The sequence below is a fragment of the Gigantopelta aegis genome, chromosome 3 (genome assembly GCF_016097555.1).
Source record: "Gigantopelta aegis isolate Gae_Host chromosome 3, Gae_host_genome, whole genome shotgun sequence".
Taxonomy (NCBI): Eukaryota; Metazoa; Mollusca; class Gastropoda; order Neomphalida; family Peltospiridae; genus Gigantopelta; species Gigantopelta aegis.
Window position 1 is genome coordinate 91,214,687 of NC_054701.1, and position 22,094 is coordinate 91,236,780.

The following is a 22,094-nucleotide window of genomic DNA, read 5'->3' on the forward strand; positions in this document are numbered from 1 at the left end:
GGAAAATGGCTGCTTCCACTGTTCAATATGTTTACGTTTCTTAATTTTTAGACAGCGATATGGCAGATCAGCAGTTTTGTGTGGAAGCATATGGGTCTTCATCTCTTAAAAGAGAATATTTTCGATCTCATACTGGAAAGTTGTCTGTTGTTGACAAATCACCAAAGTTTACATCATTTTCACAGTTTTTTCGTGTAAGACTCAACTGTCAACAATGACTGAGATTGATAGAATCCATGACGTTTCGCCCCCCCCCCAGCCTGTTCGCCCCCCCCCAGCCTGTTCGCCCCCCGGTCAGTTCGCCTCCAGTTTGACCTGTTCGCCCCCCCAAGACGATTCGCCCCCAACTGTTTGCATTTTCACCCCCAAATATTTGTCAGTTCGCCCTCAATGGCGAACACCCAGAAATTATCTCCCCCTTAGAGGTCGCGTCGTCACTATACACCCTAGAGTCTCGCTTTAAACAGCTGTTCGGTAGTGTGATTTGAAGCCACTGGTCGTATAAAATTACTTGTCCACCTCTGTACGAACAGGAAAAGTGGTCATATTTCTTTCAGACGATGATGCATTGCACAAAGAATGTCTGGACTGCATAACGGATCTAGTATATGACAAAATACAACAACAACAAAAAACAAAACAAACAGTGAATCGCTGAAAAACGAGGCGTTTGTATGTCACTGCCTATCCATTCTCGGTGTGTGGATTTAAAACAAAATTAATTATTTATATATTATTTGAATAAAATCTAGATGAAATATTATATTTTCTTCCTTTTATGTATGCTATGTGGACATTTGTTTATTTGTGTGTTTTGTTCACTGCTTTTTGGTGAGGGGGAGGATTTAGGTGAGTTCGTCCAACCCTCCATGGCATTGATCATGTTTGTTATCGATTATTTAATTAATTAATTAATTTGTTTTTAATCAATAATTTCACAGACTAAAAGAAAAAATGTTTTAGAAACAACGCTTTTTTTTATTTATGTACAGGGCCAGCGGAGTGTATTTGAAAGTGGGGATGGGGTGGGAGTACTTATAGTGTGCTGTTTGTTAAAAGGTTGTGAGAGAGAGAGAGTGTGTGTGTGTATACATGTATTTGAGGGCCCGAACCTGTTGGTGGGGGTTCGAAGGCATGCTCGCCCAGTATAAGTTTAAATATCAGATGTTAACATAGGGCCCATGACATCTCCAGACTTTTGAGAACAATAACAGGAAAAAAGAGGAGACCATGGCCCTATCGGCCCTCACCTCTTCTACAGCCCCTAACACACAATTTGAAGAAGAAAATAATAGTTTGAGACGTGCAAATAGCATACATACAATATAAACAGAATAGTGAGATGTGGAGTGCCCATTGAGGTGTAAAAACAATTGTTTCTTGAAACCGACCCTACCTAAAAAAAAAAGAGGCTTACCGGGTACCCTGATTATTTTTCCTCATTTTTTTGTAAGTTAAAAAGAGTACAGATGTAGTGGGTTTTTTTTGGGGGGGGGGGGGGGTGGTTAAAGTTTAGACTGGCCCTACCTAATATTTTTTAGATTTGATTAAATACTTGAGGCATAACAGAACAAACTGTTTTGTTTTTGCTACTGACCCAAAAACAAACTAACCATAACAAAATACTTTCCAAATTATAATCTAGAATTTATTTACATAAATATCCTGAAACTGGAAATATTAATATTCAATAAAATAAATTTCTTTTTTATTCTTTTCTTTTTTTTTGAGGGGGGGGGGGGGTGTGGGGTCTCTTTTTATTCTTTGTCTTTTTTTTAATTATTGCCTAACTGGACTATTTTGGACAAATGTAGCAAAATCCCAACATTTTATTCTCCAGCGACTATTTAAGCCTATAACAGTTTATAATACTTTCACTTTTCGAGGTAGTATGTTGACTACATTGTGATAAATTCTAGCATGGCATTGAAAAAACCCACACTGTTAGACTGAAAATATAAATACCAGATAGGTATTGTTTATGTACAGTTTATCAAATACATGTACATGCTAAGCAAGTAACGCATTATACATTGAACATGTATGAAACAAGCCATGTGTGAATACTGCATGTAATGCATCTCTTGAAATGAATGTAATTAGTGTTAATTGGTGTTGTACCTATATATCAACTTTAAACTATTAGTAAACCATAAGTGTACTTTTATATATAGTCATAATTATTTATTGCTGCATCTGGTTTTAGAAATCCACATTTGTAAAATAGTATTTTTTTTCTTTAATTTATAATTTATTACTCTTGCAGCCTTTGGAGAGAAAAAATAGTATAATGTCTAAAGCAGTTTTCAATTGCTGTTAATTTCATTATCAGTGCAAATCATGGAAAGTCATGAATTTTCTTGGTAAATAAGTGTATGAACCATGATAAAGATTATTTACATTGGACTTTTCTTAATATAAGTACCGGGTACTGAAAAGTATAAAATTTAGATACCGGTAGGTCAAATAAATTTATGTTAAAACAGGCTCAGTGAAATCAGAATTCCTATCAGATTAAATTATTTACATTAACAAATTATAAATATTGAAAAACAATACCACTGTCATTTCTAATTTCATGTAAATGTGTATGAAAAAGCATTGTTATATTTCTACTTACATGTGAAAAAAAAAAATTAAGAACAAAAAAACTATATATTTAATATTTTAAATTACCTATTTATTTGAAAGTTTAATATTTATTTCTGTAATTATATATGTATGTTATTGATTTTTTTTAAAATTTATTACATGTATACATATAAACATTTTTATTATTTTTTATTTTACATTGAATATATTTATTTATTTTATTTATTTATTTTGTTTGGGTTGGGTTGGGTTTGGGTTTGGGTTTTTTTTTTTCATTGAAATAATTTATTAAAAATAATTGTTGACAAATTTGGTTGAATTTACTCTACTCTGCAAACGAATAATTTGTGGTTTTAAACACATATATCTTCATATTAAATCGCGATAACAAACATTGAATAGTAAATGAATGAATGAATGTTTAACGACACCCCAGCACGAAAAATACATCGGCTACTGGGTGTCAAACTATGGTAAACAAATAACATTGAATAGAACCCGGAAGTAAACAGCGAAGAATGGAGCGTGGCGTTTTACAAATTAAAACTTTATTAAATGCTGTTACCGTTTTTTTTATTGCAAACACTCAAGTATTATCAGTCAAATATGTACACATTTAATGGTTTTGGCATGGTGGATATATGATAGAAAGTTGTAAGAATGGTAGGGAGTAGCCTACGTGGTTGTGGAAAACCCACGATTTAGCTGGACATTATTTTGTTCTTTTTTATTCTTCCATTATTTTTTTTTACTACCAACTGCGGAATTTCGTAGATTTTTATTATTTACTTTAATTTTTAGCCGTTCTACGCTTTAGTCACATACATGCTCACAATTAGGTCGGGAATAATAGAGTGGATATACCGATCGGTGCTTTACGACAATACAAATTTACAAAAAGGAATGGTGTATAGTGCACGAGCGCCACCTGTCGGAAAGTCTCTGATTGTTTGCCATTAGTTGTTACTTTTAAACAATTATTGTACTGTTTCTTTAAAGGATGTTAAAGTGTGTTTGTGTTGTGTGTGTTTCTTTTCTTAGAGGGGAGGGGTTGATGTCCTTCCACAATTTGGACTGATCATGAATCATGAGAATTGTAATACGGGGTTATATTTTTGTCAGATGTAATTAAACGTATGGTGCTCATTAAGCATAGATACCGACATTTTTTCACAAATTCACAAACCACATCATCAACATTTATTAAAACATCCATTCCTGCCAGATATGATCTGTTTTAAGAAGAAAGAAATAAAACTGGTTAATCAGCTACATAACCTTGATGCTGATTATGCATATTAGGCTAACACCTAAGAGGGCTTTGAACAGCAATTCGATATGGCCTCTTCTGGTGAGCATTATTCTAACTGAGGGATTATTGCAGGGGTTCTTTTGGCCACTAATTAGTAACCATGAACATCAAAAAAGATGATCATCTTCTAAAAACACTATGACTGATTACAGTTAACAGGTTAACACGTGATAATGGCCATAAAAGCGCGTACGACCAGCCTAGTCTGTCAAGGCCGGCTCTTGTGCCCGTGACAGGTGTGCGCTACAACAGCTTATTCTGAATGTGCACGTAAAACCCTATGACCTGACCTGACCTGCCTAGCCTGGCATTCGTATTCAACACAGAACAAACACGTATGGATATATCAGAACAGAACTTTATTACAATCAGGCCGTTCCATAACCAATATAAAAATTTCATTACTTTCCAGGCCAGGAACATGACCCGAACTGACTGGGGGCGAACTGGTACCTTTGTAGTGGTGAACTGGTTATGCATGTGGGGGCGAACTGACTGGGGGCGAACAGACCTGGGGGCAAACTGGCTGGGGGGGGGGGGGGGGGGGGGGCGAAACGTCTGGTACCCAGATTGAGATACTCGGTCCGAAAAGACATAGAATGTGTGGTTCTTCTACGTCTGAACCTTGTTATACACCCTATATGTAGCTGGTATTCAAAACTTGTGGTACCATGTTTCAAACGTTTCTCAACCGAAATAGTGCAACAAATGGACACACAAATCGAAAATGTATAACCTATCATACTCACTAAATCCCGATTAAGTACTACTACTTGTGTCATTATTAACAAAATAAATCTTCCAACGACAACCGTCAAAAGTTCCCTGCCATTTTAAATATGCTACAAAATGGGAAGCAACTTGCCGTGCATATTAAGAAAAGTATTGCCATAATGTGCCCCGTGCACTAAGATTGAGACAATGAGAGGAATCGGGAATGACCACTCACATGCACACACACATGTATTGTGAACCAGGCTACCCCATAAACCGGTCTATTTATGTTTGACTTAGTTTTAAGGAATATGCATACGATTGAACCCGGACATCAAAATACTTTTGTTGAATTGAGAAAACATTCCCAAAAACAAAAACAAGTCGACATTATTTTTATACATGTATAGAGAAATGTATACACCATGTTGCACTGTGTGCACTATATTAAATGGCGTTTTATATTAAACAAACTTAAATAAACAAGTTTTACACCGCTATCATTGTTAAAGAATTGTCTGCTTCATAGATTCATTGCATAAGAGTTTTGGTGATGTCATGTGACACACGTCACTCTTGGAAAACAATAGCCCAGTTTACGGAAGTAACTATGGCATGGCTATTAACATTTGTTGGTTGGTTTTGACAATAAAATGAACAAGGTTAAACAGTATTTCATCAAATCAGTCGTACATTACAATGCACAGGTGCAGAAACTATTTCCCGTTAATAGGTCGGTTCATGGTTACACGTTCTATATCATCGTCATAACAAATAACCTTTTTTTTGTGTGCTTTCAGTGTGGTACTCATGAATTTCACAAATAAAATTACTGCATTAGCATTTACTGTGCATCTTTAGGCAAGGGTAAACTGACTAAACCAAAGAAAATCATTCCTCTTATGTTTTGTAATTTAAAATTGATTATACCCATTTTAAGATGTGGTCCTTAACTTATTTTTAAGAGTATACATTGCAGCATTTCCCCACACACACACACTCCACCCTCACTAGTTGGAAGGTAAATTTTTTAAATTACAGGTTATTCATCAGTGTGTTGCTGTGTTCTATAACTGTTGTTTTGGTTTTTCAGAATGTATTTCTTCCACAAGGCTATCCTGAAAGTGTCAGTAAAGACTATTTTACCTACCAGATGTGGGACACCGTCCAGGTACAATGAAATTGAAGATGACATTGTCTTATTTAGTAAGACAAAACCTCACCGGAGCTCAGTGGTAGAGTGCTTGTCTAAGATGTGATGGGTTGTAGCAGGTGCATGTGCAGGAGGGGGTCCATGGGGTTGAATCATTTACAGTGGAGCATGACTTTGCTTGCCACAGTCTAGACCCACCTCCTAAAATTCCTGAATGTACCTGTGTAGGATCAGTTGCCATTGATGGCACTGGACTTTCTCTATCAAAGGCTATTGTGTGTACTGTCCTGTATATGGGAAAATGCATATAAAAGATCACTAGGTTGTTCCTAATTGGTACCTAAGTGGTAGCCTGTATTGCAGCAATGGATTTTTCTCAAGTAAATTTCAAAATAACTTGACAATAAATAGCCATAGTACTAATATAACAGTCCTGACTTATCATTGACAAATATTGCATTCCTTTCCTCATCAGATGAAATTCTGCAAAATGTAACTAAATTAGTAAATACAAGAAATGTTTACTTATAAATAAGTGCTGTTCTGTGTTTTATGTTGCTTATTTTAAACACTGAATACTAATGAACACATGATACAGATTTGCTAAAAAATAACTTTTCATCGACATTCCTACAAATGAAAATTAGTCTGGTTTATTTGATTGCAGGCATTTGCTAGCAGCATCACAGGCACATTGGCAGCTCAGGCCATGCTGAAGGGTATCGGTGTGGGTGATAAAGATGCCACTGTTTTAGCTGCCACGATGACCTGGCTTTTTAAAGGTTCATAAAGTTCCATGTCTTTTAGTTGTTTATCTTCTTTCAGAGTTCTATCAGTTTGTGAACTTTTGTTTAACAGGCAGCATTTTGTTCAGTATTGCATCACAATTCACTATGCAAATTTTAGAGCTCTTTATATACTCTTCAAAAAAAGAAACGCAAAAGGGTACAAATCGGTTATAACTCCGATTTTATGTTTCCTACCGGTTCATGCTTTGTGAATATAAGGTCATTGCATGTCCCAAACACATTCCCACGGTTACATTCGATAAAACGCAGCTACTGTACAATAAAGTTCCAAAATGTGAATATTCGCAAAAACGCAGCCACGTGCAAACCATGTCACCACTGCACGTGCGTTGTCTGCACGTGCAACATGAACACCGACAGTATAAAAGTGCAGGGTGTTCGCTTGCCTGGCCTCTGTATCTGGCCGACAGTTGACAATCCAGGACATGCCACGTCTCAGTGAACCGCAGAGAAACAATGCCATCGGCCGACTAGACGCAGGCGAATCCAGAACGGCCGTTGCCAGGGCATTCCATGTGTCCCCAAGCACCATCTCCAGACTGTGGGACCGTTACCAGCAACATGGATCAACACGTGACCTCCCTAGATCCGGTCGACCACGGGTCACTACCCCCGGGAAGGACCGCTACATCCGGGTACGCCACCTTCGGGAACGATTGACTACTGCCACCTCCACAGCCGCAGCAATACCAGGTTTGCGCAGGATATCCGACCAGACCGTACGGAACCGCCTACGTGAGGTAGGAATTCGTGCCAGACGTCCAGTTCGAGGTGTCATCTTAACACCACAACACCGTCGACTCCGACTGCAGTGGTGCCAGATTCATCGACAATGGCCTCAACTGCGATGGAGACAGGTGTGGTTCAGTGACGAGTCCTGATTTCTGCTCCGACGTCATGATGGAAGATGTCGCGTGTATAGGCGTCGTGGTGAACGTTATGCGGCAAACTGCGTGCAGGAAGTGGACAGATTCGGCGGGGGTAGTGCCATGGTGTGGGCAGCCATCTCACACACTGGCAGAACTGACCTGGTCCACGTGCAGGGCAACCTGAATGCACAGGGCTACATTGACCAGATCCTCCGGCCACACATCGTTCCAGTTATGGCCAACGCCAACGCAGTGTTCCAACATGACAACGCCAGGCCTCACACAGCACGTCTCACAACGGCTTTCCTACAGAACAACAACATTAATGTCCTTCCTTGGCCATCGATATCACTGGATTTGAACCCAATTGAGCATCTATGGGACGAGTTGGACCGACGCCTCCGACAGCGACAACCACAGCCCCAGACCCTGCCCGAGCTGGCAGCAGCCTTGCAGGCCGAGTGGGCCACCATCCCCCGGGACGTCATCCGTACTCTGGTTGCTTCAATGGGCAGGCGGTGCCAGGCAGTTGTCAACACACGCGGAGGCCACACCCGGTATTGACTCCAGATGACCTTGACCTTGGTGGTGTGTCCTATCACTTACTCACAATGGACTAGAGTGAATTGTGAACAATCCTGCAACATTTGGTAATTATCGGACTCACCATTCAATAATTAAATCAATTCTCCAAATGTTACGACAATGTGGTTTTGCGTTTCTTCTTTTGAAGAGTATACAAGTCTAAAACCCATCCATCCATCCATCCATCATTCCATCTATCCATTCATCCATCAGTCTGTCCATCCATCCATCCATCCATTCACCCATCCATCTATCCTTCCATCAGTCCATCCATCTATCCATCCATCAGTCCATCCATCTATCCATCCATCTATCCATCCATCAGTCCATCCATCCATCAGTCCATCCATCCATCCATTTATCCATCCATCCATCTATCCATTCACCCATCCATCTATCCTTCCATCAGTCCATCCATCTATCCATCCATCTATCCATCCATCAGTCCAACCATCTATCCATTCATCGAGCAGTCCATCCATCCATCCATCAGTCCGTCCGTCCATCCATTCATTTGTCCATCCATCCATCAATCTATCCATCCATCAGTCCATCCATCAGTCCATCCATCCATCCATCCATCAGTTCGTCTATCCAGCAGTCCATCCACCAATTCATCCAGCAGTCCATCCATCCATCACTTCATCCATCAGTCCATCCATCAGTCCATCCATTCATCCATCAGTCCATCGATCCATGCATCCATTCACCCATCAGTCCATCGATCCATCCATCAGTCCATCGATCCATCCATCAGTCCATCCATCCATCCATCAGTCCATCCATCCATCCATCCATCCATCAGTCCATCGATCCATCCATCAGTCCATCATTCCATCCATTCATCCATCAGTCCATCCATCCATCCATCAGTCCATTGATCCATCCATCAGTCCATCGATCCATCAGTTCATTGATCCATCCATCAGTCCATCGATCCATCAGTTCATTGATCCATCCATCAGTCCATCGATCCATCCATCAGTCCATTGATCCATCCATTCATCCATCAGCCCATCCATCCATCCATCAGTCCATTGATCGATCCATCAGTCCATTGATCCATCCATCAGTCCATCGATCCGTCCATCAGTCCATCGATCCGTCCATCAATCCATCAGTCCATTGATCCATCCATCAGTCCATCGATCCATCCATCAGTCCATCCATCAGTCCACTGATCCATCCATCAGTCCATCCATCCATCCATCAGTCCATCCATCCATCCATCAGTCCATCCATCCATCAGTCCATCCATCCATCCATCAGTCCATATATCAGTCCATCGATCCATCCATGCATCAGTCCATCGATCCATCCATCCATCAGTCCATTGATCCATCCATCAGTCCATCGATCCATCCATCAGTCCATTGATCCATCCATCAGTCCATCGATCCATCCATCAGTTCATCGATCCATCCATCAGTCCATCCATCCATCAGTCCATTGATCCATCCATCAGTTCATCGATCCATCCATCAGTCCATCGATCCATCAGTCCATTGATCCATCCATCAGTCCATCGATCCATCCATCAGTCCATCCATCCATCCATCAGTCCATCCATCAGTCCATTGATCCATCCATCAGTCCATCGATCCATCCATCAATCCATCGATCCATCCATCAGTCCATTGATCCATCCATCAGTCCATCGATCCATCCATCAGTCCATCCATCCATCCATCAGTCCATCGATCCATCCATCAGGCCATCCATCCATCAGTCCATTGATCCATTCATCAGTCCATCGATCCATCCATCAGTCCATTGATCCATCTATCGATCCATCCATCAGTCCATCGATCCATCCATTCATCCATCAGTCCATCGATCCATCCATCAGTCCATCCATTCATCCATCAGTCCATCCATCCCTCCATCAGTCCATTGATCCATCCATCAGTCCATCGATCCATCAGTCCATTGATCCATCCATCAGTCCATCCATCCATTCATCCATCAGTCCATCCATCCATCAGTCCATCCATCCATCCATCAGTCCATCCATCCATCCATCAGTCCATCCATCCATCCATCAGTCCATCCATCCATCAGTCCATTGATCCATCCATCAGTCCATCCATCCATCCATCCATCAGGCCATCCATCCATCCATCAGTCCCTCCATCCATATATCAGTCCATCGATCCATCCATCAGTCCATCAATCCATTGATCCATTCATCTATCAGTCCATCCATCCATCCATCCATCGACCTATCCGTCCATCAGTCCATCCATCCATCAATCCATCCATCAGTCTATCCATCCATCAGTCCATTGATCCATTCATCTATCAGTCCATCCATCCATCCATCAGTCCCTCCATCCATCCATCAGTCCCTCCATCCATCCATCAGTCCATTGATCCATCCATCAGTCCATCCATCCATCCATCAGTCCATCGATCCATCCATCCATCCATCCATCCATCCATCAGTCCATTGATCCATCAGTCCATTGATCCATCCATCAGTCCATCCATCCATCAGTCCATCCATCCATCCATATATCAGTCCATCGATCCATCCATCAATCCATTGATCCATTCATCTATAAGTCCATCCATCCATCCATCAGTCCATCGACCTATCCGTCCATTAGTCCATCCATCCATCAATCCATCCATCAGTCTATCCATCCATCAGTCCATTGATCCATTCATCTATCAGTCCATCCATCCATCCATCAGTCCATCGATCCATCAATCCATCCATCAGTCTATCCATCCATCAGTCCATTGATCCATTCATTTATCAGTCTGTCAATCCATCCATCCATAAGTCCATACATCTATCAGTCCATCGACCTATCCATCCATCAGTCCATCGATCCATCCATCCATCTATCCATCAGTCCATCCATCCATCAGTCCATACATCAGTTAATCCATCTGCCCATCCATCATTCCATCCATTTATCAGTCAGTCCATCCATCCATCAGTCCATACATCAGTTAATCCATCTGTCCATCCATCATTCCATCCATTCATCAGTCAGTCCATCCATACATCAGTTAATCCATCTGTCCATCCATCATTCCGTCCATTCATCAGTCAGTCCATCATCAGTCCATTCAATCCATCTGTCTGTGTGTGTTAAAGAATAATCTATAGTCCATCTATATATACATCTATATTTTGCTATTATCACCAGTTATTCTGTATCTAAAAACTTAATACAGAACATGAAATGTTAATTGTGTTAATTGTTTACTCTGTTACAGATGGCACTGGGATGCTTGGAAGGATTCTCTTTGCTTGGATGAAAGGGTAAGATCACATTACAGTATATTTAATCAATTTCATCACTCTTTTCAGTTGATTATGCGTGACAAATATTTTACCACCTTATCAATTATGTCAAGCAAATATTATATTAATTTAGAAAGAACTGTTTTAGATATTAAAGACAATCTTCCAAGTACATCTACATGTGTTTCAAAATTAAAATTAAAATAGTATCCTAAGTCTTTCATTTACGCAGTTTTTCACTGGATTCATGCAATTGCAAGATGAAGTTGTAACATGAAATTCTTCACTTTTTAAGTTAATACTACTTTCTTTAAGTCTAGTCTGTTTATCTTTCTCATTGCAGATCAACCTTTGACTCTGATGCAAAAAGATGGAGGTAAGATCATTTATATTAGTGCAACAGATAGTTTATGCAGTGTACAATAAAATTGTTACAAAATACTACCCGGTATATATATATATATATATATATATATATATATGCTTAATAGTCAATACTAGTAAGTTAAATAGCCTAAAAATATAAAAATATTAATTATTTTCAGCAAATGAGAATTCTTGCAATATTTGAACAAAAGATTTTTTTTTTTTTAAGAACTTTGACTTCTATCTTTAACAAAAACGTTTTATTTACAATTGTGTGATGAAGCTGTTTCAACTTATTTTAATCTGTAAAACTGATAAATGTTTGATTCACTTACATATTGAATAGTTTATGTTTGGTTAGTTGTACTGATGTTATGTTTGTTTTCTATATATTTTTTAATCTTCAGGTTGTTTGCTGACATATTAAATGACTTTGCGATATTCTTGGAAATCCTGGCACCGTCATTCAACACCTACTTCATTGTTGCAGTCTGTATATCGGGGCTGTGCAAGGTAAGCTCATTGCTGCAGTCTGTATATCGGGGTTGTGCAAGTTAAGCTCCTTGATGCAGTCTGTATATCCGGACTGTGCAAGGTAAGCTCGTTGTTGCAGTCTGTATATCCGGACTGTGCAAGGTAAGCTCGTTGTTGCAGTCTGTATATCCGGGCTGTGCAAGGTAAGCTCCTTGTTGCAGTCTGTATATCCGGACTGTGCAAGGTAAGCTCGTTGTTGCAGTCTGTATATCCGGGCTGTGCAAGGTAAGCTCCTTGTTGCAGTCTGTATATCCGGGCTGTGCAAGGTAAGCTCCTTGTTGCAGTCTGTATATCCGGGCTGTGCAAGGTAAGCTCCTTGTTGCAGTCTGTATATCCGGGCTGTGCAAGGTAAGCTCCTTGTTGCAGTCTGTATATCCGGGCTGTGCAAGGTAAGCTCCTTGTTGCAGTCTGTATATCCGGACTGTGCAAGGTAAGCTCGTTGTTGCAGTCTGTATATCCGGGCTGTGCAAGGTAAGCTCCTTGTTGCAGTCTGTATATCCGGACTGTGCAAGGTAAGCTCCTTGTTGCAGTCTGTATATCCGGGCTGTGCAAGGTAAGCTCCTTGTTGCAGTCTGTATATCCGGGCTGTGCAAGGTAAGCTCCTTGTTGCAGTCTGTATATCCGGGCTGTGCAAGGTAAGCTCCTTGTTGCAGTCTGTATATCCGGACTGTGCAAGGTAAGCTCCTTGTTGCAGTCTGTATATCCGGACTGTGCAAGGTAAGCTCGTTGTTGCAGTCTGTATATCCGGGCTGTGCAAGGTAAGCTCGTTGTTGCAGTCTGTATATCCGGGCTGTGCAAGGTAAGCTCGTTGTTGCAGTCTGTATATCCGGACTGTGCAAGGTAAGCTCCTTGTTGCAGTCTGTATAACCGGGCTGTGCAAGGTAAGCTCCTTGTTGCAGTCTGTATATCCGGGCTGTGCAAGGTAAGCTCCTTGTTGCAGTCTGTATATCCGGGCTGTGCAAGGTAAGCTCCTTGTTGCAGTCTGTATATCCGGGCTGTGCAAGGTAAGCTCCTTGTTGCAGTCTGTATATCCGGGCCGTGCAAGGTAAGCTCGTTGTCGCAGTCTGTATATCCGGGCCGTGCAAGGTAAGCTCGTTGTCGCAGTCTGTATATCCGGGCCATGCAAGGTAAGCACATTGTCGCAGTCTGTATATCCGGGCTGTGCAAGGTAAGCACATTGTTATCAGAATCACGACTCTTCCTAATGGGGAGAGGGGAGCAGTAAAAAACGAATCACAATAGTGGGTCCAGTCCAGCTTGACAAAAGGAACTTCTAAACTAAAAGGGATTTTAGAGCACTCTCTTCATATTTTTCCACTGAAGAATGAGAAAAATAATTCAAATTCGACATTACCATCATTATTAACAATTAGGTGTGCATGTGCCCATTATCATTTAAAATCTTATTTGGTCAGTTATACATTCACCATTTGATTATTGCAGAGTTTATGTGATATTAAAGTAACTTTTAAGAAATGTGTGTGCTAATTTCTAATTTGTCTCGTTCTACTTGCAGTCGATAGTTGGTGTTGCAGGTGGTGCCACTAGAGCCGCCCTGACACAGCACCAGGCTCGCAGAAACAATATGGCTGATGTGTCCGCTAAAGATGGAAGCCAGGTAATGTCAAGGATTCATTCTTGTGTTGATTTTACGATCCTCTCAAACATGCCATCCATGAAATGCAGTGTATACCTATTTACAGAGATCATAAATAAAATAGCAGTAGAAGTATTACAAGACTTCTAGAATGTTTATCAAATCCACTAGCCATGGGATCAGTGATTTTAAACATGTACTAGCCATGATTAACATTTCACTAGCCCTCCTTTAAGTTAATACAATTTTAATAATAGTAATAATCAGATATGTCACCTAAAGAACTTAAAAACACTAACAGTGGAGTGGGGGTGAGGTTGGGGGCAGAATATTCATATTTACAAAATAGACTTAAATGCAGCATTTGACAACTTTGTTTTCACTAGCCATCGGGCATGGCAATTTACTAGCCCAACATTGAATATAACTATCCATGGAAGTGGGGCTACCATAATCTAGAAGCACTGAGTATTAGTTACCAGACTACCTAGTATATAATAGATGCAGACAGTAATCATTTGTATTTTGACCAGCAGAAATAGCTACATATCTTATTTATGAAAATTAACCGACTTGTTTTGACAGAGTAGCCAAAATGATCATTTCATTCTTACAAATCTGATTTCATTAGCTGTTATCTACTTCTAACAATCATAATACTTGTTGAATATACACTCAAATCAAACTTAATTGCATAGTCCTTTTTATTACCAGTTTTAATTTTATTCACATCACTTTCATTTTAAAACATTTATTAGCATTTTGACTAGTCGACTAGACATTCTTGTAATTAACAGGCTGGAGTTCTGACTAATGGTTGACTGGTTAACCAATATTTTTAGCCAGATCGGTTACTGTTTAAAGGCGACATCACAGGATCCGAATACCCTGTACGAAAATAGCTGATTCCATAGCAACCGATAAAATCATAATGTTTGTCATTACAGTCGGCTATGAGGCACTCGTATTGTGTGGCGTCGCCTTAAGTATTATACTAATCTCTTGTAGGAGACACTGGTGAACCTCGCTGGTCTAGTGTGCAGTCTGATACTAGTTCCCTTGGTTACAGGTAAACCATTGTAAGTTGCATCTGCTTGACAGTAACATAAGCTTTGTTAAATTGTTTAGCAGCAAACAGTTATATTTGAGGAGTTCATTTCAAAAACACAGTATATACCAGTTTTCACCAGCAGTGACTTGAACAGGTTGTCATATTCACTATGTCAGGCTGCAGAATTTGTTTAATTTTTTTTTCAAAATTACATAAATGTATTGGGAATGAACTCTTCAACTTCTGATTTCGGTGTTAGCAGTGATGTTAGTACCACCCAACAATATGTCAATAAAATTTCCATCACAACACGATCTTTGCTTTTTGAACAGGTTGTGATATACACTGTCTAGCTGCAGAAAAAACATGTTTTTCACAAAATTACATAAATGGATTGAAATGAACTCTTCAACTTATGCTTAGTGTGTGTGATTTATTCCTATGTTGTGTACACTTTGTTGTACAGATGTCCTTCAAATCAGACAGTAGTCGCCATCAACATATACATATACATATACAACAGGTCACCATATCAGTTGGTATTTGACCTGTAATTCAGTTTACATTTGTCACATATGTAATTGATTCTGTTGGTTCATCAAATGTTAGTTAAAAGTTGACTTAGAATAAGGTTTGACTCTCTAAACACCTGTTCTCTATTACAGGTTGAGGAAATGTTTGTTAAAAGTTGAGTTAGAATAAGGTTTGACTCTCTGAACACCTGTTCTCTATTACAGGTTGATGAATTGTTTGTTAAAAGTTGAGTTAGAATAAGGTTTGACCCTCTAAACACCTGTTCTCTATTACAGGTTGATGAAATGTTGGTTAAAAGTTGAGTTAGAATAAGGTTTGACTCTCTAAACACCTGTTCTCTATTACAGGTTGAGGAAATGTTTGTTAAAAGTTGAGTTAGAATAAGGTTTGACTCTTAAACACCTGTTCTCTATTACAGGTTGATGAATTGTTGGTTAAAAGTTGAGTTAGAATAAGGTTTGACCCTCTGAACACCTGTTCTCTATTACAGGTTGATGAAATGTTGGTTAAAAGTTGAGTTAGAATAAGGTTTGACCCTCTAAACACCTGTTCTCTATTACAGGTTGATCAATTGTTGGTTAAAAGTTGAGTTTGAATAAGGTTTGACTCTCTAAAAACCTGTTCTCTATTACAGGTTGAGGAAATGTTGGTTAAAAGTTGAGTTTGAATAAGGTTCGACTCTTTAAACACCTGTTCTCTATTACAGGTTGAGGAAATGTTGGTTAAAAGTTTACTTAGAATAAGGTTCGACTCTCTAAACACCTGTTCTCTATTACAGGTTGAGGAAATGTTTGTTAAAAGTTGACTTAGAATAAGGTTCGACTCTCTAAACACCTGTTCTCTATTACAGGTTGAGGAACTGTTTGTTAAAAGTTGACTTAGAATAAGGTTCGACTCACTAAACACCTGTTCTCTATTACAGGTTGAGGAAATGTTTGTTAAAAGTTGACTTAGAATAAGGTTCGACTCTCTAAACACCTGTTCTCTATTACAGCTTGAGGAAATGTTTGTTAAAAGTTGAGTTTGAATAAGGTCTGACTCTCTAAACACCTGTTCTCTATTACAGGTTGATCCAGTGTTTGTTAAAAGTTGAGTTAGAATAAGGTCTGACTCTCTAAACACCTGTTCTCTATTACAGCTTGATGAAATGTTTGTTAAAAGTTGAGTTAGAATAAGGTTTGACTCTCTAAACACCTGTTCTCTATTACAGGTTGATCCAGTGTTTGTTAAAAGTTGAGTTAGAATAAGGTCTGACTCTCTAAACACCTGTTCTCTATTACAGGTTGATGAAATGTTGGTTAAAAGTTGAGTTAGAATAAGGTCTGACTCTGTAAACACCTGTTCTCTATTACAGGTTGATGAAATGTTTGTTAAAAGTTGAGTTAAAATGAGTTTTGACTCTCTAAACACCTGTTCTCTATTACAGCTTAAGGAAATGTTTGTTAAAAGTTGAGTTAGAATAAGGTTTGACTCTAAACACCTGTTCTCTATGACAGGTTGATCAATTCATATCATATTTGTTTAATTGCTTAAGGTTTTTATTTTCAGTGTTATTTGGACTCTGTTTATCATGTTCACCATGCTACATCTGTTTGCCAACTACTCTGCTGTCACATCAGTTGTCATGGAAACACTGAATCAGGCTCGACTGAACATCATCGTCAAGAGGTTTTTAAAAGCCTCCCATATACTTCCAGTGGATTACGTCAACTTCCAAGAACCAGTTGTCTGGCGTATGTCATCTCAGTATGATGTTGTTTGTTTTATTTTTCGTACATTTTACTTGTCATATCCTCAAAACAGTGGGTGTATTATTGAAAAACAGTGGGTGTATTGAAAAACAGTGGGTGTATTATTGAAAAACAGTTGGTGTATTATTGAAAAACAAGATGGTAAATTTTTATTTATTTATGACAACAAACCATTTTGTAACTGTTTTTAAGTTTCTACATTTATTGCAAGCAGTTTTAAACCAGTTTTACAAACTGACCAGACAGCGCTACAAAGGCTGTTTGGGGGTTTCTTCATCGTGATAAGATATTTCTCGCTCTAGCCAGTGCACCACAACTGGTGTATCAAAGGCCATAGTATGTACTATCCTGTGTGTGGGATGGTGCATCTATTACATCTCTTGCTACTAAATTAAATGGAAAAATGTAGGGGTTTCCTCTCTAACACTACATTGTATATATAAAATATACCAAATGTTTTACCTCCAATAGCCGATGTTTAATAAATCAATGTGCTCTAGTGGTGTGAAATAAAAATCTTCCTCGTAGTAATGCACAGTGATAGATGGCGTTAATATTCTTTCACTCTACAGTGGCTTAGCAACAGTTCCAAGTGTTCAATACATTTTTCATCAATCGATACTAAAATTGTAAAAAGTTTAATGGGAAATATATCAGACATCAATATGTATGAAAAATCACCTCCATTAATGAAACAAAATAAATGTTACTTATTTGTTTATTTTAACAAATTTGGCTCATGGACAAAATATTACCAACAAACATTATAGGTACTATTTTAATTTCAAACCTGTTATTTATGGATAAAATGCAAATTGCTAGACCAGTTTTAAAATCCATTTGCAAACTATAATTTCAAACACAAAATTAGTGTGGATGCAGTAATTTCGCCCAGTGTATGCAGTTTTCAGACAAGCACATCTGTGCTCTGTGTCACAACTTTTGTAGATTATTTTATATTTTCTCTCATTTATAGTTGTGATATAATAATACAGAATTTATATCTGAGACAATAAAATTAGTGTCCTCCCTCGTTATTGTTATTATATTTTAAAAGAGTTTATTAATTAAAAAAGGAAAAGTGTTCAGCCAATCCAGTTTAATTAGTTGTATTTGTTTAATGTCATACATCTGGAGGTACATTTGTATTAACAGATAGTTTCAACAAGAATAATTCATTACTATAAAACACAATATGGCTGTTGGTCTCGGATTAATCCTGAACTGTTCTGTTTCTTTCAAGGAATAGCTAAATTATTATTTTTCCTAGACTAATATTGTTTGTGTTTTCGATTCTCACAGCTACTCGAAGAAAAGTGTCAATTTTCCTTGGATCTTCATTCCAGTCAGTCTGTACAAGGTAAGAATTTTTTTTAATTTTAATTTTATCGTATGTAATTGGTTTTCTTTAGGCTTGGTTCAATTAATATCTACTTTGTTTCTTTTCATTGTTTAATCTTGCCCATCTTCATATTTGTCCTGATGCTTTAGTAGTAAAAAGTAAGTGTTGGTTGCTATGTTAAAGGGACACACCCTAGTTACGTTTATTTGTTAACCATTACGGCATTGTTTTTCGCTATTAAACCCCATTTTTCACAAATAAAATTGCACTTTACTTACATTTTATTATTTAGAATACACATTTCCATTCACCTGAAGTGCTTTTTGGTAATCCTGATGTTTGTAAAACCACGAAATGCATTTTTTGCATTTTTTCACAAAACGTGTTGTCGAGAAAAAAACGTTAAGCAAGCGAGGTCCAATCTATTTTTAATGTCACAGACGTTGGTATATCACGTGACCGTTATCATTTTGGTTCAGTTTGTTTTCTCGTGCACGGTTCGCGCAATCAACATCCGATTTGTTGTTGTTCATTTGTGAGATTTTTCTTCACAGTTCGTGAACATTTTCAGTAACAATAAAGTTCAGACAAGTAAGTGTCTCAATACAAAACGTTACAAACCCTTAAAACCAATAATTTTTCTAAGTCTTACGATATCTGGAGAAGGGATACAACCAGGACAGAACAGTTGGAACATGTCCAGGAGAGGTGAAACGAACGCACCCCAAGTCTGTGAAATTTGTTGTGACGTAGGCATTGTTGTGCTTCTACCGGTGACATCAGAATACTAACTTTCAAAATTATTTCAAGCAATTGGGACATGGCGATTCCCATGGTATTTATCGATATAAAACCTGCTTTTTCATTCCATTTGATAAAAACGTGATCTAAGTGTGTTACAGGTTTGTAGATTAACCAAATTATAATTTATTTTCGCTGGATGGAACTAGGGTGTGCGGCTTTAACCAGTATGAAGAAAATATTTTTAAAATTACTGTATATTTAATTTGTATTCTTTAATGTTGGTGCTTGCAACAATAAAGGAACTGGGTGACAGTAACTAAGGTGAAAAATAAATGATGCACTGTATTGAGAAGCACATCTCATCTTTAGAACTTGATTTATACAGTGTTTTGGGTTGGGGGGGTTTCATCTGGATACTAAAAGTCTGCATAATCATATTTAGTTTCAAGTGAATGGGTAAGGAACACTTAATGCAGTTTGCTTCTACTTGTTAAATAAATCAGTCTTATTGTTGTAATGGTGTCTGAAAAATTAAACGGTGCTTGTAGTTTGTTTGTGTGTTCACAGAGTTTTGTTTTTATTTAGTGACCAAGATCTGCTTATGTTTGAAAACGTATACAAGATGACATCAAGCATGTATCTCTTAACACTGAAGAGAGGTTAGTTAGAGCTCTTATTGTATTTGTCTGTAACAAGTGAATTGTTATTCTTTTAATCTTTCTTCTTTCTTCATCCTCTCTTTTACAAATGATTTTAATGTTAGCTAAAGATTTCAAACATATAAAATTTTATTTCATAAACTTGTAATTGGTAGGATGCACATGTTAGAGGCAACTGAATAGCATGTTTATGTTTATGACTGGAATGTTACGAGACCGTTATTCATTCATTCATCAATATATAGTGTTTTTCATCTCAAGACATTTTGTTTTCTTCTAAATTGTACTTCATGGCCACCACACAAATAAAGAAATAGGTATTACATAATAGGCATTGGACGATGCCGGTAAAATTGGTGTTGGGTCTGGGGCCAATTACTAATTTGACTTTGAAATGAAGGAAGAAATGCATATCTGACCACTCCATCTTCAGGACTGAGTGACCAGGATCTGTGCTTATACGGCTAAGAGTCTACACTGAAATCTTTAATGATGTCACACATGGACTTTATACAGCATGACCTGGCCTGGTGCTTATAAAACTTTTACAGTCTAGACTCGAGACTTTAATAGAGTCTGAGACACTGGTGCCATGACAACGCCATACAAATTGAATGCATGTGACGTCATTCGAGATTGAGTCTGGACTCTAAAAGCACAGGCCCAGGATGTTAAAGTCTCAAGATATTATTGGAGTGTTGAGTCTTAACTCTAGAAGTTTTATAAATTGGTTCCAATGCTGGTGTATTATTTTATGATAAATATTCTATGCTGGTTTTTGTTATTACAGGCACGTGTGCTGGGGTGGGTTTTGGCGGTCAAGCACATGTTCTTTTTTTTTTTCAATATATTTTCCGGAGGAGCCCATCTCGACCCCCTATAAACTTTGCTCACCTGCTATAGTTCCTGCACACATGACTGTATTATAGTTTAAATTTGCGAGATTGTTGTAATTTCTTGCTTCAGCACCATGTTCTGTTTGATTTCAGGTGCCATTCACATTGTGCTACATGAAAACAGTAACGTGCTCGACCAACTACAAAGCTGCTTTCACGCAGAGCTCATCAACTTTGTATTAGAAAATATTAATAATAAACAGGTAAACAGAGACTGAATTTGTGAAAACACATTAATTTCGCTGAATATTGTTTTAATTCAGCAACATGCATTATTTTAACATTGAGCACAAGTAAATAGAGAATAATACATTCATGTCCATTAGATACCATTTATCTTACAAGTTGTTTTAAAATGTATCTAAGGAACGAAAGCGAGTTTGATATGTTTTTAAACATGTTGTAAGATAAATGGTATCTAACAGACATGAATGTATTATTCCATTTCTTACATATCCTCAAAAACAAGGTTTTAAGCCAATTTTAACATCTTTTTCGACTCAAAGTTATTTACAGCCGTTGAACTTACACATCACAGACAAATGATTGTCATGTTAACTATACATCATAGTGTAATCTCTTTCAATCGTACTGTTTTTTAATTGGCATTGGTGACCTGGTCATCACCTAGGAGCAGCCAGTCACATGACTTGAAATTGTTGACAAGTACATGTATGTATCAGCAAAAGTAACGAATGATTATTTTCTTTATACAAAACTCATCAAGTTAAATATTTGGAGAAATTGAGGTAACCACATAAATGGCGTGTTTGATATATTGTGCAACGTTACATGCACTGGTTATGTGCACTGGTTATCCCAAAACAGATTAAAACCATTATATGGTTGATCTAAACTAATGCTATATATACACCAAAGTTGTAATAATTGTTTGAAACATTGTTTTTCTCAAATTGGCATCTTGATGACTCGAGTTACTGTATGTGTGGAAAACACAGCTGCAGATCTGTGCTGCGATGGTGTTAAACATTCCATTACTAGTACATGTATAAAATATTTTTACATATTTCTATTTTTCCTGCAGGCTTTGAATCCAAAGCTGTATGAGATAGCTGATGAACTTTCCAAAGGTAAAATTATGTTTTAATATTATTTTCCTGTATCTGTATTAGAAGTACAATAAAACTACTCGGAGCTCTTGATATTATATTTATTCAGCAAGACGGCTTTGGGGCAATTAATTTTAGCTTGATAGCCCTAAAATGCCAGCTTGTAACAAACTGTCACTTAAAATACCAGATAGCAATTGACTTGTTCCAAGTAATCTTCAGTGCAATCATAAGTATGTAATGTTTCAATACATGCC

The 22,094-nt window shown here is 38.0% G+C and overlaps 1 protein-coding gene across 2 annotated transcripts in view; it reads left to right on the top strand.

The window, feature by feature from the left end:
• The window catches only part of LOC121369323 (RUS family member 1-like), a 25,043-nt gene continuing 2,949 nt past the window's right edge, over nucleotides 1–22,094 (top strand). The window contains exons 1-13 of one of the 2 annotated variants that reach the window (XM_041494308.1): nucleotides 1–194; nucleotides 5,712–5,789; nucleotides 6,439–6,553; nucleotides 11,266–11,311; nucleotides 11,637–11,669; nucleotides 12,067–12,172; nucleotides 13,710–13,811; nucleotides 14,799–14,869; nucleotides 16,924–17,108; nucleotides 18,429–18,486; nucleotides 19,798–19,871; nucleotides 20,861–20,970; nucleotides 21,813–21,858. In XM_041494308.1, the coding sequence (XP_041350242.1) occupies nucleotides 60–194; nucleotides 5,712–5,789; nucleotides 6,439–6,553; nucleotides 11,266–11,311; nucleotides 11,637–11,669; nucleotides 12,067–12,172; nucleotides 13,710–13,811; nucleotides 14,799–14,869; nucleotides 16,924–17,108; nucleotides 18,429–18,486; nucleotides 19,798–19,871; nucleotides 20,861–20,970; nucleotides 21,813–21,858 (1,159 nt within the window). In that variant the 5' untranslated portion in view covers nucleotides 1–59. Of the gene's footprint in view, nucleotides 195–320; nucleotides 698–5,711; nucleotides 5,790–6,438; nucleotides 6,554–11,265; nucleotides 11,312–11,636; nucleotides 11,670–12,066; nucleotides 12,173–13,709; nucleotides 13,812–14,798; nucleotides 14,870–16,923; nucleotides 17,109–18,428; nucleotides 18,487–19,797; nucleotides 19,872–20,860; nucleotides 20,971–21,812; nucleotides 21,859–22,094 lie in introns of those variants that run through there. The other variant, XM_041494309.1, reaches the window with a different exon arrangement.